The following is a 12,874-nucleotide window of genomic DNA, read 5'->3' on the forward strand; positions in this document are numbered from 1 at the left end:
ATTCACCATCGCAAAACAGGGAAACAGCCCAAATGTCCAACCATAATTGGATGGACTGAGAAAGTATGAAACATTCACACAATGGAATACTACACAGCACGCAGGAGCAATAACTTTGTAAATTACTATGTAACGTGGGAGACACTGGACAGCATTATGCTGAGTGAACTAACTCAGTCCCATAAGGACAAATACTGTATAAGATCATTGCTGTAGAATGAGTATGAGGACACAAGGGGGAAGATGGGGGAGGCAAAGGAATAAGGATGGGTGGGGACAGGGGTGCTTAATCAAAGGGTCACACAGTTTGAGGGTAGAGGGAGGGGTGGGTAAAGGAGACGGGAAAGATCCAGGGTGAACAATAATGCATACAAACTATAAGTAAACCAGGACATAGAGAAGTGTACTCGGGTTGGGGGGTGAGGGGAAGGGACATGGGAATTGTATACTAATGAAGGAATTGTTTTTCTTTTTTTTTTTTCTCTCTCTTCGGAGAGGGAAGCGAGCTGGTGGGGAGGGGTGGGAAGGGAGAAAATTGCGGTAATGAATGAATGGAAATCCAAAACCTCTGTAAAAAAAAAAATAAAAATAAAAAATTTTAAAAAAAAAATTCATAGGTGGTATTCAACAAACCAAAACCAGAGCCATTGTCCTCAGGTCAAAGCAACCCTCCATTGGGTTTCTGAGGCTGTGAATCTTTTACAGAAGCCCCTCCATCCTCCTCCCTTAAAGTACCGGCGGACTCGAACAGCTGACTCCTTGACTGGCAGCACTTAACCACCAGGGCATCCTGTACCTTCAGAAGGATGTGTATAATCTGGCTCTCTTTCTATGAGGTGAGAAGTTATTGATGATCAATGACTAATTAGTGCTTCTCAGTTGGTAACCGGTCTCGGGCAATGTCTGGAAATGTTTTTAGCGAGGGCAGCAGGCAATGTCTAGAAATAATTTTAGTTAGAACGACGAGGCAGGAGTGAAGAGGTCAGTACCAGTCTCCAGTGGGCAGAGGCTAGGAGTGCGGCCAAACATCCTACTACACAGATGGAAAAGTCTAAGCCAGCTCTGGAGCTCCGCTGGTCTTGTTGTTGGGTGTCGGTGAGTTGCACGTGACTCACACCGACCCTACAAGCAGATCTGAACCCTGTCCTATCCTGTGCTGTCCTCCCCATCTCTTACACATGTGAGCCCACTGCTGCACTCACTGCATCAAGCTATCTGGTTCAGGGTCTTCCTCTCTTTCACTGACCCTCCACCTTTCCAAGCAGGATGTCCCTTTTCCAAGGAATAGTCCCTTCTAGCAACATGCTGGCCTGGTAAGGAAATGCACTGTCAGCCAGAAGGTACATGGTTCAAATCCTCCAGCTGTCCCAAGGGGAAAGAAGGGCCATCTCCTCCCATGAGGTTTACTGCTCCTGAAAACCAGCTGGATGGAGGTCCCCTATGTGTCAGTCAGACAACGCGTCAGACAGAAATGGGAGGACGTGAGGGAGCATCACAGCGGCCGCTCCTCAGTCAGCAGAGTATTTAGGGCGTTTCTTAGGGCGCTCTGGATGCTCAGGGGTAAGCAGTTACCATGCCAATGCAAAGGCACGCGACCTGACTTTACCAGCTGCTCCGCTAGAGAAAGATGGACATTATCTGCTGGTACAATCTACAGTCTCTGAAAACCTTCTGAAAGGTCAGCTGTGATTCACTTCCAACTCATACACAGCAACAAGCTAGGTCACAGGAAATTCAACAGTGCTCACAAAACAGAATTATGCTGATTTAGTAATTTCTTCATTTATTATCGGAGTAGTTGCAAAAAGAAAATTTTCCCTCAACAACTGCTTAATTAGAGATATTATTAGTGTAAAAAAAATACAAGATAAATGTCTGAACTTTTCCTTTTAATAATCAGTTCCAAATACTCAAAATTGCTTCTCTCTAACCCCATTACCATCAGATCAGTTCTCTCTAAAGGATAGAGTGGAGCTGTTTTCTTTATCGGAGCAAATGAACACCTTTTTTCTTTTCCCATGATGTAGAGTAGCTGGTGCACTTATACTGTAGATCTTTTGATGAGCTATAATACACAAACACACAAAATGACCAATTAAGTTGTATGAATCTCAATATTAAAATGAATTCATGGACTTAAAAAAATTTCAATCTGTTTCAGTCCACCACAGCCATTCTTACTGATGATTAAATCATCCGCTCAAAATAGCTCCAGAGACCTTTTCCCATTTCCTGTCACGTCAGCCAGCCTCCTCGCTTTGCTCCTTTCTGCTGTCCCATCCATTCTGACTTACAGAGACCCTCCGTCATGCTCCTGAGCCTGTGAATCCTTACAGGAAAAGATGGCCACCGTTCTACCTCAGAACTGCTGGCAGATTTGAGCCAACCTTTTGGTTAACAGCTAAATATGCCATACACGACACCACTATTCTCTTGCATTAGGGTTGCGGTTGTTGTGTGCCCGGAGCCAGAACCAACCCATAACCCTCTAGCGGGTTTTCAGAGGCAGTTAATCGTGGGGGAGGAGACTGCCCTTCCTTCTGCCCAGGAGCAGTGGATTCAAACTGCTGGTGGATTCAAACTGTGTGCCTTTGGGATTACAGTGCATATTCTTACCACCAGGCCACCAGAGCTTCTTAATGTTTTAGGATGGTTGTTGCTGTTGTTGTTATCAGAGGAAACCCAGAGCTGACCCTCTGGGGGGTTTTTCAGAGGGACTTAATCACACAGGACGAGAATGTCCATCCTTCTCCTGTGGAGGAGCTGGCGGATTTGAACTGTGTACCTTTGGGTTTGCAGCACAGCTTCTTAACAATAGGCTATCAGAGTTCCCTAGTGCTTTTGGATAGTGATAATAAAATCAAATCCCTTTCAGTGTTTAGAGACCATCCAGATGTGCTCATCACTGCCCCCCCCACCCCAATAAGCATCATGACTAACTTTCTTTACAAACTCTTAGGTTATTTTAGCGCCCATTCAGTGAGGTTCTACCAAGTGTTAGAAAGTTACAGAATTCTATTTATTCTGTAGTCAGTGAAGGTATACAAACTTCCATGTATCTCATACAAAATTCAAACTCTGAAACATGTTTATCTTGGGGGGATCTGAATTCCAGCTCAAGCATCATGGCTCATCCTTTATGCATTAGAGTGACTACTTCTAATTAATCTGAAAATGTCATGATTTAGGCTGCAAAAAATAAATGAATCTTAATTAATCTCTAATTAAGAAGTTGCTATCCAAGGGAAGTCTATTCGATCGAGGCATTTTTACTGGAAAATCATTCCATGATAACATATTAATTTGAAAAGCTAAAATTCCTAAGAGAAAAGCCTACAACAAACACTGTGATTCCTAAGAACCAATGTGAGTGTAGGCCACGGAGTTAAATCACATTTACTTAACGCAGCAATAAGGAGTCCAATTTGCTGTTAGAACACAGTACAGGAACAGCAAATACGTCACAAAAATAACACAACTATGCTCAGCAGAGTAAAGTCTTGATAAACATGAAATGAAAAGAATGAACATACCTCCTTCACTTCTTTGAAAATGCTTACAAACTGTTCATTGATGGCCAGACTTCGGAGTTCAATATCTCCACGTAAATTCCTTCGTGTTCGCAAACTGTTTTCCACAAAAAAGCTGGAAAGGGCCTTAAGAGCTTCCAACATCTCCTAAACAATGAGGAGAAATGGTTTTACATTTAGAACGGGGTTGAGACCAATTTTCAAATGTTCTTTTAATCCCAAACCAAACAAAATAATTTTCAGATCGTGTTTCCATTAAGCAATAGAGAAAATACTGGGCAACCTTCACATCATTTAACGTTAGTTTTCACTTACAGAACACAATAGAATGCAATTACTTGAGCAAAATGGCATATATACAAGGTTTTGCACTAGGGAAATGCTATAAATTACAAAATACTGGAAATGGTCTGAAAATCAACTTGGAAGTGAATGGCTGATTTGGCAGTTTGAATTCTTCAGCGGCTCTATAGGGGGAAAGACTGAAATCATACAAATAAATTATAGTCTCTTTAAAAAAGCTACCCAATCCTACTGCTTATCAAGTTGATTACAGCTCAGGGTGATTCTGTAAGACAGGACTCTGCCATACAGGTACCACAGCTGTACATCTTTACCAAAGCTGTTTGCCTTTCTCTCCCTTACCAAGCAGCTGAAGAGGTCAAACTACTACGACAGCAAAATGTGTTTCTAAGCACAGTCATCAATTTAAAAGTGTGCGGCAACGTGTTAAGCTAGCAAGTGAGCACTTCAGTCAACAGGCCACTGTTCTTAGGTGCTGTCAAGTTGAGTATGATTCATAGTGACTCTATGTACAAAGCCTGTCCTATCCTGTGCCATCCTCATCATCTCTTGTTGCAGACCGGGGGTCAAGTATTCTTATAATAATTACTAATGAGACAGCCAGCCAGGAATGAGATAGAGCAGAGAGCATGAAAAACAGGGTGCCAGCAGTTCTTAACTGAAGACCCCTTCCAGCTTCCCTGAATCTTTATTGAAAATTATCAGGAAGTAAATCACAAAGAGAAGTTCATGCAAATGAAGCCAAACTCTTTCTACTGAAAACCTTCCCCTGGACTCAGGAGGGAGGGGTCAGCAAATACAAGAATCTGCTAAACCCTTAAGGATTGCCTAGGGGCCTCAGGGTGATCTCCATCCTGAAATAGCATTCAGTTTATTACAAATATTTAGTATGGGCTTCCCATAATCTCTAACACACTTAAGCCGGTTGCTGCAGTCACTGTGTCAATCCATCTGGTTGAGGGTCTTACTCTTTTTCACTGGCCCTCCAACTTTCCAAGCCAGATGTTCCTGTCTAAGGAATGACCCTTTCTTTTTATTATTATTAAATTTTATTAGTTTTAATGAACATTTACAGGGATTTTGGGTTTTCATTCCTTCATTGCTACACCACTCTCTCTACCCTCCTCCCCAGTTTGTTCTTCTTCCCCCGCCATCCGAATGTCTGTTTTAATTGTCCAATTGTCACAGTGCTTGTCAAAGTCAGTTCTGATTAATCTCCATTGTCAGTGTGTCCTTTGCCATTCCCTATAACTCCTCCCTGAGAGAGACTTCACCCTGATTCATAAGGAAAAGGGGATGGTGTATTCTCTTAGCTACTTCCTGCTGAAAAGGGACGCTGTGGGTTTCAGGGTGAAGATCTTCTCTCACTACTCTAAAGGGCCCCTTTGGCAGTAGGAAACACATAGACTATTATGGAGATTGATTTTGGAATTTAGATGCACTATTATTAATTGTGCTTAGCTGTACATGTTCATATCCTTGAAGATGTATCATGGGGGTGTTGCAACCTAGAAGACACAAATTTAACTAACAAGTTATAAGTACATGAGTCAAAAATTATGGAAAAGCAAAAGAAAAGATTCTTTCATTGTTTTACAAACCCTCCCCCAGGTCCCCTCCACCATGTAGCCATCGCTCTAGACTCCTGTGATGACAGAAATACCTAGTCACATATCTCTTTTAAACAGTTTACTCCCTCCTCTGTTTCAGTGCAGTATACATTATTGAACCCATCTTACTCAGTCTCTCTCCAACCCCGAGGTTAGTCCCATTCTACAACAGTGACATCATGTAATATTTGTCCTTTTGTGACTGGGATATTTCATTCAGCATAATGTTCTCCAGAGTCAACCATTTTGAATAATATTGCATGAGTTCCTTGTTTTTCAATGCAGCATAGTATTCCATTGTGCGAATATACCACAGCTTCTCTAGCCATTCATTTGTTGATGGGCACTTAGGTTGTTTCCAACTCCTTGCTATTGTGAACAAAGCTGCAATAAACATGGGTGTGCATATATCTGCTTGGATGTCAGCTATGGTCTCTTCAGGGTATATTCCCAGTAGTGGAATTCCTGGGTCAAATGGTATCTCTATTCACAACTTTTTGAGAAAGCGCCATACTGCTTTCCACAGGGGTTGCACCATTTTACACTCCCACCAACAGTGAATCAGGGTTCCAGTTTCTCCACAACCTCGCCAGCATTTGTTGCTTGCTGTTCTATTAAATTTTGCTATTTTGACTGGGGTGAGATGATATCTCATAGTTGTTTTAATTTGTATCTCTCTTAAGGCTAGGGATTTTGAGCATTTCTTCATGTGCTTGTTAGCCATCTGAATGTCGTCTTCGGTGAAGTGCCTGTTCATATCCTGTGCCCATTTTTCTATTGGATTATTTACCTTTATCTTGTTGTGGTGCTCAAGTATTTCATAAATTCTGGATATAAGTCCCTTATCTGATATGTTAATACCGAATACTTTTCCCCAGTCAGTGGCTTCCCTTTTTACCCTATTGGAGAAGTTTTTGGATGTGCATAGGGATTTGAGTCTTAGAAGATTCCATTCATCTACGTTATCTTCTCCTGGTTGTAGGTGGAATGACCCTTTCTAACAACAAGCCCAAAGCATGTGAGACAAAGCTTTGCCCTCCTTGACTGTGAGGAGCACTGTGGTTGTACCTTCTCTAAGACATAGCTGTTTGTTCTTTTAGTAGTCCATGGTAACCCAGTACTCAGTGCTCTTCTCCAATACCACAACTTAAAGGCATTGATTCTTCTCTGTTCATCCTTATTCAATGTCCAGCTCTTAGCTGCACAGAAAGTGACTGAAAAGACCATGGCCTGAATCAAGTGTTCCTTAGTCTTTAAACTGACATCTTTGCTCCTTAGTACTATGGAATGTCTTTTGATACAATACGTCTTTTAACTTCTTGACTGCTGATACCAAGGGTGCTGACTTGATACCTGTGGAAGGAAGATGAAGTTGTTGACAATTTCAATCTTTTCTGCATCTATCATGATGTTGCCTATTGACTACGTGGTGATTTCTGTTTTCTTCATGTTGCAATGTAATCCATACTGAAGGCTGTCATCTTTTATTATCTGCAGCAAGTGCTTCAGTTCTCATTTTCAGGAAGCAAGGTTTTTATCATAACACAGTTTGTTGATGAGTATTCCTCCAATTCTGATACATTCTTTTTTATAAAATCCAGCATCTTGAACTATCTGCTCAACAGACTGAATATGTACAGAGAAAGGAAACAGTCGTGACACACACCTTTCTTGATTTTCATTTTAGTAGTTTTTCTGTCAGACCTCGATTCTTTTAAACCTGACATCCACACCATTTCAATCTCTCAAGTTAAGGTCATGATGTTATTGTTGTTTGGAGCTGTCAATTCAAGTTTGACTCACAGTGACACTATAAACCATAGATCTGAACCATGTCCTATCCCGTGCCACCCTCTTCACACTTGAACCCACTGCAGCAATCACTGTGTCAATCCAGCTGGTTGGGGGTCTTTCTGTCTTTTTCAGTCCAATATATAACACATAACACCCCCAGGCCTCCTTAAAAGCTTGCTCAAATCATAATGCACCAATTGAGTTGTGCAAGGAGCGGTGTCACCTCGTCCACCTTTTTTATTCACTGCATTATCACACTGGTTTTTATACATACTGTGTAAAAATTCTCTAGTTTATCTACAAACCTCTCACATTGCCTTCCCCCCCCTTTTGTTACAAGTAAAATGATCTTCATTTTTTAGACTCAATGCCATGAAAAAAGGACTCACTCAAGAAGGAAAGTCCTAAACTCCCTAAGTTCTAGGGAATACTTGTATGTGAGCATTTCACCTTGTTAAGCCACAGAAGCGTCCACACCCACAAAACATAACGCAGACCTAACAACAAATAAGAGTCCTTTTAAGTCTCGAGCAGGAAGTTCTGCATCAGTGCGGACGATCTTAGATATTTCACCAGTCTCTCGACCCGCTCAGCTGCCACTCCCCTCGGTGTCTCTGACCCACCACAGCACCCTGCCTCTTTGGTGGTCCCATTTCTCCATTTGCCCTCCTGGGCTCTCAGCCCAGTGAGTCTTCCAGGTGCTCCTGGGTCTGTCCTTCTACACACCCGGATTCCCAGAACCAGGGATGGAGGGCGGCGACCTCCTGGATCGGGGGTACCTCTCCCGATCGGATGTGGCACCTCTAGAGTCGGGGTGCACCTTTAGGATCCGGGAATGGTCTCTCAGGTGGGTCCTGGGGATCGCCCCAGCCCCTCCATCAGAGGTGCCAAGAAGGGCAAACCCCACTCCCGGAGAGATTCTGACCCAGACCCCGCCCCCACCAGCCTCACGGAGATCCAGGACCCCAAGATCCTTCCGACCTCATTTACCTTGTCATTGTCCAGCCTAGTCTCCAGAATCTTGTGCAGCTTCCGTGACAGCGGATTGTTGCTCTGCACCGAGGTCCCGCCGGCCCCATTGTTGAGGTTGGTGCCAGCCCCGGATGAGGACAGGGCGACCACTTCCCCGCTGCTCTCGGCCATAGCGTCCGCGTCACCCCAGATCCCGGGAAGCAACCTCAGCCCAGTGGAGGTAACAGCTTCAGCGGGGCCGGACTGCGCCTGCGCGGAGAGGGCTGCGCCTGCGCACCAGTAACCTTATTGGTTTGACGGTCCAACCAGCGCAAGGGGAGCTGCAGTGGGAAAGACACGCCCCCAGTGGGAGGGGTCAGGGTTGAAGTCTGGCCGACTTTGGAAATTGACATTTGTAGATAAAGGGATTTAAGGATCCTACAACAACAATCTGCGTTATGCAGATGACACAACCCTCTGCTGAAACTGAGGAGGACCTGAAGCACTTGCTGTAGAGGGTCAAGGACCGCAGCCTTCAATATGGACTGAGGCTCAATGTCAAGAAGACAAAGATTCTCACCACTGGGCCAATTGGCAGCATCAGGATGAATGGTGAAGAGATTGAAATTGTTCCCAGCTTTAGTTTCCTTGTCTTCACAGTCAACATTCTTGACACCAGTAGCCAGGAAATTAAAAGGCGTACCGCGATGGGAAAGTCTGCTGTTAGGGACCTCTACAATGTACTCAAGAGCAATGGTGTCTCTCTGGAGACTGAGGTGCGTCTGATACAGGCCATGGTCTTTGCAATCACTTGTTATGCGTCAGAGAGTTGGACAATGACTAGGGAGGACAGAAGGAGAATTGACGCCTTTGAGCTGTAGTGCTGGAAAAGAGTATTGAGTGTGCCATGGACTGCTAAGAAAACAAACAGGTTCATCCTGGAGAGGGTTAAACCCGGCTGCTCCTTGGAGGCAAGGATTCTGAGGCTTCGTCTGACATACTTTGGTCATGTTGTAAGGAGGGACCGGTCTTTGGAGAGGGACGTCGTGCTTGGGAGGGTGAAGGGACAGCGCAAGAGGGGAAGGCCATCTATGAGGTGGATTGATTCAGTGACTGGGGTAATCAGAATTGGTGTATCGGAGACAGTGCTATTGGCACAGGACAGTAGCACTGGTCTGTGCATGCTGTACAGAGGTAACTCATGGTTGCTGCGATGCTGAACATTGCGTCATTGATGTGTCAAATGTGATAATGGTTACCCATGGTGGACAGTGTTGGCTGGAGCTTCCCGAGTAAAACAATCCCGGAAGCAGGAGTGGCATCCACTTCCGAAATGGCTTGCCTCCAGAAACGCTATGAACAGTGCTCAGGCTTTTCATTCATAAGGTCGCTAGGAGTCGTCTACAACTCGATGCCACCTAGCAACATCAACAGCACACCTACAAGATTCTGGCATAATTAGCTTATATATGATACAAGGAATCTTGTCCCTAGTATATGTTGTTGTTGCTGTTGTTAGGTACCGCCGAGTCGACTAGACTCATAAGGACCCTGACACACAGATCTGAACCATCTTCAAGATCTCCCCGCATGCTCAAGTCTATTGCAGTAATCACTATGTCAGTCAGTCATGTTCAAGGGCTTCCTCTCTTTCCCTAAGCCTTCACTTTTCCAAGCATGATGTCCTTTTCCAATGATTGGCCCCTACTGACAAGTCCAAAGGATGTGAACCTACAGTTCACCATCCTTGCCTCTAAGGAGCACTGTGGTTGCACTTCGTCCAAAGGCAGATTTGTTTGTCCTTTCTGGCAGTCCATGGGATATTCATTACCCTTCTCCAACATCACAATTTAAAGGCATCAATTCTTCCATCATTCTTAGTCATTATCCAACTTTCAGATGCATAGAAAGTATTTAAAAAACAAACAAAAAAATGTCTGACGTTTACCTTCAGTAAAGCAGCTAGTTAAAATTCAGATTAGTGAAATCATCCACTGGTAGCTGTGATAGTAATGCAAAGGTCACTTTCTTATGGTAATTTGACTTCACCAGTCTGTGAAAAAGCTAGGGAAGCTCTTCCCATGGGATTTACAGCCTCTGAAAACCACCGGAGGAAAATTGGCTGAGTCAGTTCCAACTCTACGGCAATAAGTGAGTTAGAGTTAAAATGATTTAACTCTTATTATTTCATCTTCTACATTACTTGGTGCTGAACTTCTATGCTTGTTGTTCGTTGCCTGTCGACTTAGAGATTGTAGGACAGTGCAGAACCGCCTCATGGGATTCCTTAAAGTTGAACCTTTATGGAAGCAGAGTGCCACATTTTGTGCTGGTAGTTTAGAATTGCCAACATATTAGTAGCCAAACATGCCACCAGGGCTCCAGCTTTATACATAATACATTTATATATAGTTACTGTGCAACAAGCCATATTTTTATATTGTTGTTGTTGTTGATTGTTGTCAAGTTAAGCACAACTCATAGCGACCCTATGAACAAAATGACCTGAAGCCTTTCCATAACTATCAACACTGTCAAAGTTCATAGAGTTTCCAGAGGCAGATTGTTTAGGAAGTGGATGCCATTCCTGCTACATGTCATTAAAACCACTTCCATCAAGTTGATTCCAACTCATAGTGAACTTGAGTGTGCCAGAGTAGAATTCTCTTTCATAGAGTTTTCTATAGCTGATTTTTCCAGAAATAGACAGCCAGGCCTTTATTCAGAGGTCCCCCTGGATGGATTGTGACCCCTGAACTTTCAATTAGTAGCAAAGTTATTAGTAGCATGAATGTCTGGCATTTCCCTGTGGCTGTATTGCTCTAGTAATTTAAAAAAAAATCAGCAGCAAGATTTCAAATGTATGTGATATTAAATATATCATTCAATAATTCCCACGTTCTGTTTGGATCACCTTATTTTGGAATTAGAAAAATTATGGATCTTTTCCAGTCAGCTAGCTAGAAAACTGCCAAATTTCATTTTAATACTTGGCTTTCTGTTCTCAAACTGCCCTTTGCAATGGATTGTTCAGCTTATTTCATTTGGTCCTCTTGCTTTAGTGTCTCTAAATGTTCTCTAAATATTTTTTTTAAATGTTCAAGATCACATTTCAGAATCTCTTCTGACATCTTTGTCTTTTCTTTCTTTCCTATCTTTTTTAATGACCTTATGCTTTCTTTGTTGTTGTTGTTAGGAGTTGTTGAGTGTAATTCATGGTGATCCTTTGAATAGCAGATCTCTGTCCTATCCCATGCCATTCTCATCTCGGGCACCCTTGAACCTATTGCTGCAGTCATTGTGTCAATTATCTCATTGAGAATCTTCCTCTCTTTAAATGACGTTTACAAGCATGATACCCCTTTCCAAGGAATAGCTTCTTCTAGCAAGATGTCCAAAATACTTGAGATAAGTCTATCACCTTTGCCTGCACTCTGACTGAGCTTTCTCCAAGCCTTATCTTTTGAGTTGTTTTTGCCAGTCCATGGGATATGCAGTACTCTTCTCCAATGCCACAGCTCAAAGGCATCAATTCTTCTTCTGTCAACTTTATTCATTGTCCAGCTCCCAGATGCATAACATAGTGATTGAAAAGACCACGGCCTGAATCACACACACCTTAGTCTTCAAACCGACATCACTGTGCTTCAGTATTTTGGAGAGGTCCCTATCAGAGGCCTTGCCAATAGCAACACGTCTCAGGGTGTTAAGGTGGATCCAAGTAAGATGAAATCATTAACAATTTCCATTTATCATGATTTTGCCTATTGGCCCAGTGGTCAGGACCTTTGCTTTCTTGATGTTGAATTGTAATCCATATTGAAGGCTGTAGTCTTTGATCTTCTGCAACAAGTACTTTAGATCCTCCTCACTTTCAGCAACCAAGATTGTGTCTTCATCATAATTTAGCCTGTTGATGAGCCTTCCTCTGATGCTGATGCCGCATTCTTCTTCATAGTATCTGGTTTCACAAATCATTATCTCAGCATACACATTGAATAGATATGGAGAAAAGATACACCCCTGATTCACACCCTTCCTGATTTTAAACCATACAGTGTTCCCTTATTCTGTTCAGACAATGGCTTCTTGATCAGGGCATAGATTTCATATGAGCACAATTAAGTGCTCTGGGATTCCCATTCTCCTCAATGTTAGCCGTAGTTTGTTGTGATCCACATGATAATGGTTAAATAAGATGTCAGCTGATCCACATGATATGGGTTAAATAAGAAGAAGTTGCAGGTAGAAACCACAAAACCAGCATTTAAATTCAAACAAAATTTGCCTCTGATACACACCTGGCGAGAAATCTGATGCAGGAAGGTAAAAACCTTAATATGTATATATGTATGTATATATATATGTATGTATATATATATGTATGTATATATATGTATGTATGTATATATATATACATACATATATATATATATGCCTACATGTACCTTGTGTGTGTCACATGAACATAAGTGAAAATTGGAAATTACTAAATATTTACATTCTTTTTTAAGAAAAAGAACTTATTTTTTTGCTTTTGTTAAGAATATCCACAACAAGCCATATAGCAATTCAACAGTGTCTGTGTACAATTCAGTGAGAATATGCTCTTCAAGTTGTGCAACTATTCTCATCCTCCTTTCCTGAGTTCTTCCCACAGTAACTTAAGCTCACTGCCCCCTGACG

General features: G+C 42.5%; 1 protein-coding gene across 1 annotated transcript in view; it reads right to left on the reverse strand.

Annotated features, from left to right (window-relative positions):
• Positions 1-8,415, reverse strand: part of COG6 (component of oligomeric golgi complex 6) — a 92,712-nt gene extending 84,297 nt beyond the window's left edge. The window contains exons 1-2 of the mRNA XM_006879528.1: positions 8,228-8,415; positions 3,534-3,677 (exon numbers count right to left, since the gene is read on the reverse strand). Coding sequence (XP_006879590.1) covers positions 3,534-3,677; positions 8,228-8,380 — 297 coding nt within the window. The 5' untranslated portion in view covers positions 8,381-8,415. The remainder of the gene's footprint in view (positions 1-3,533; positions 3,678-8,227) is intronic.
• Positions 8,416-12,874: the final 4,459 nt, after the last annotated feature.

This window comes from Elephantulus edwardii, unplaced genomic scaffold (genome assembly GCF_000299155.1).
Source record: "Elephantulus edwardii isolate Elephantulus edwardi_28Jun2011 unplaced genomic scaffold, EleEdw1.0 scaffold00004, whole genome shotgun sequence".
Taxonomy (NCBI): domain Eukaryota; kingdom Metazoa; phylum Chordata; class Mammalia; order Macroscelidea; family Macroscelididae; genus Elephantulus; species Elephantulus edwardii.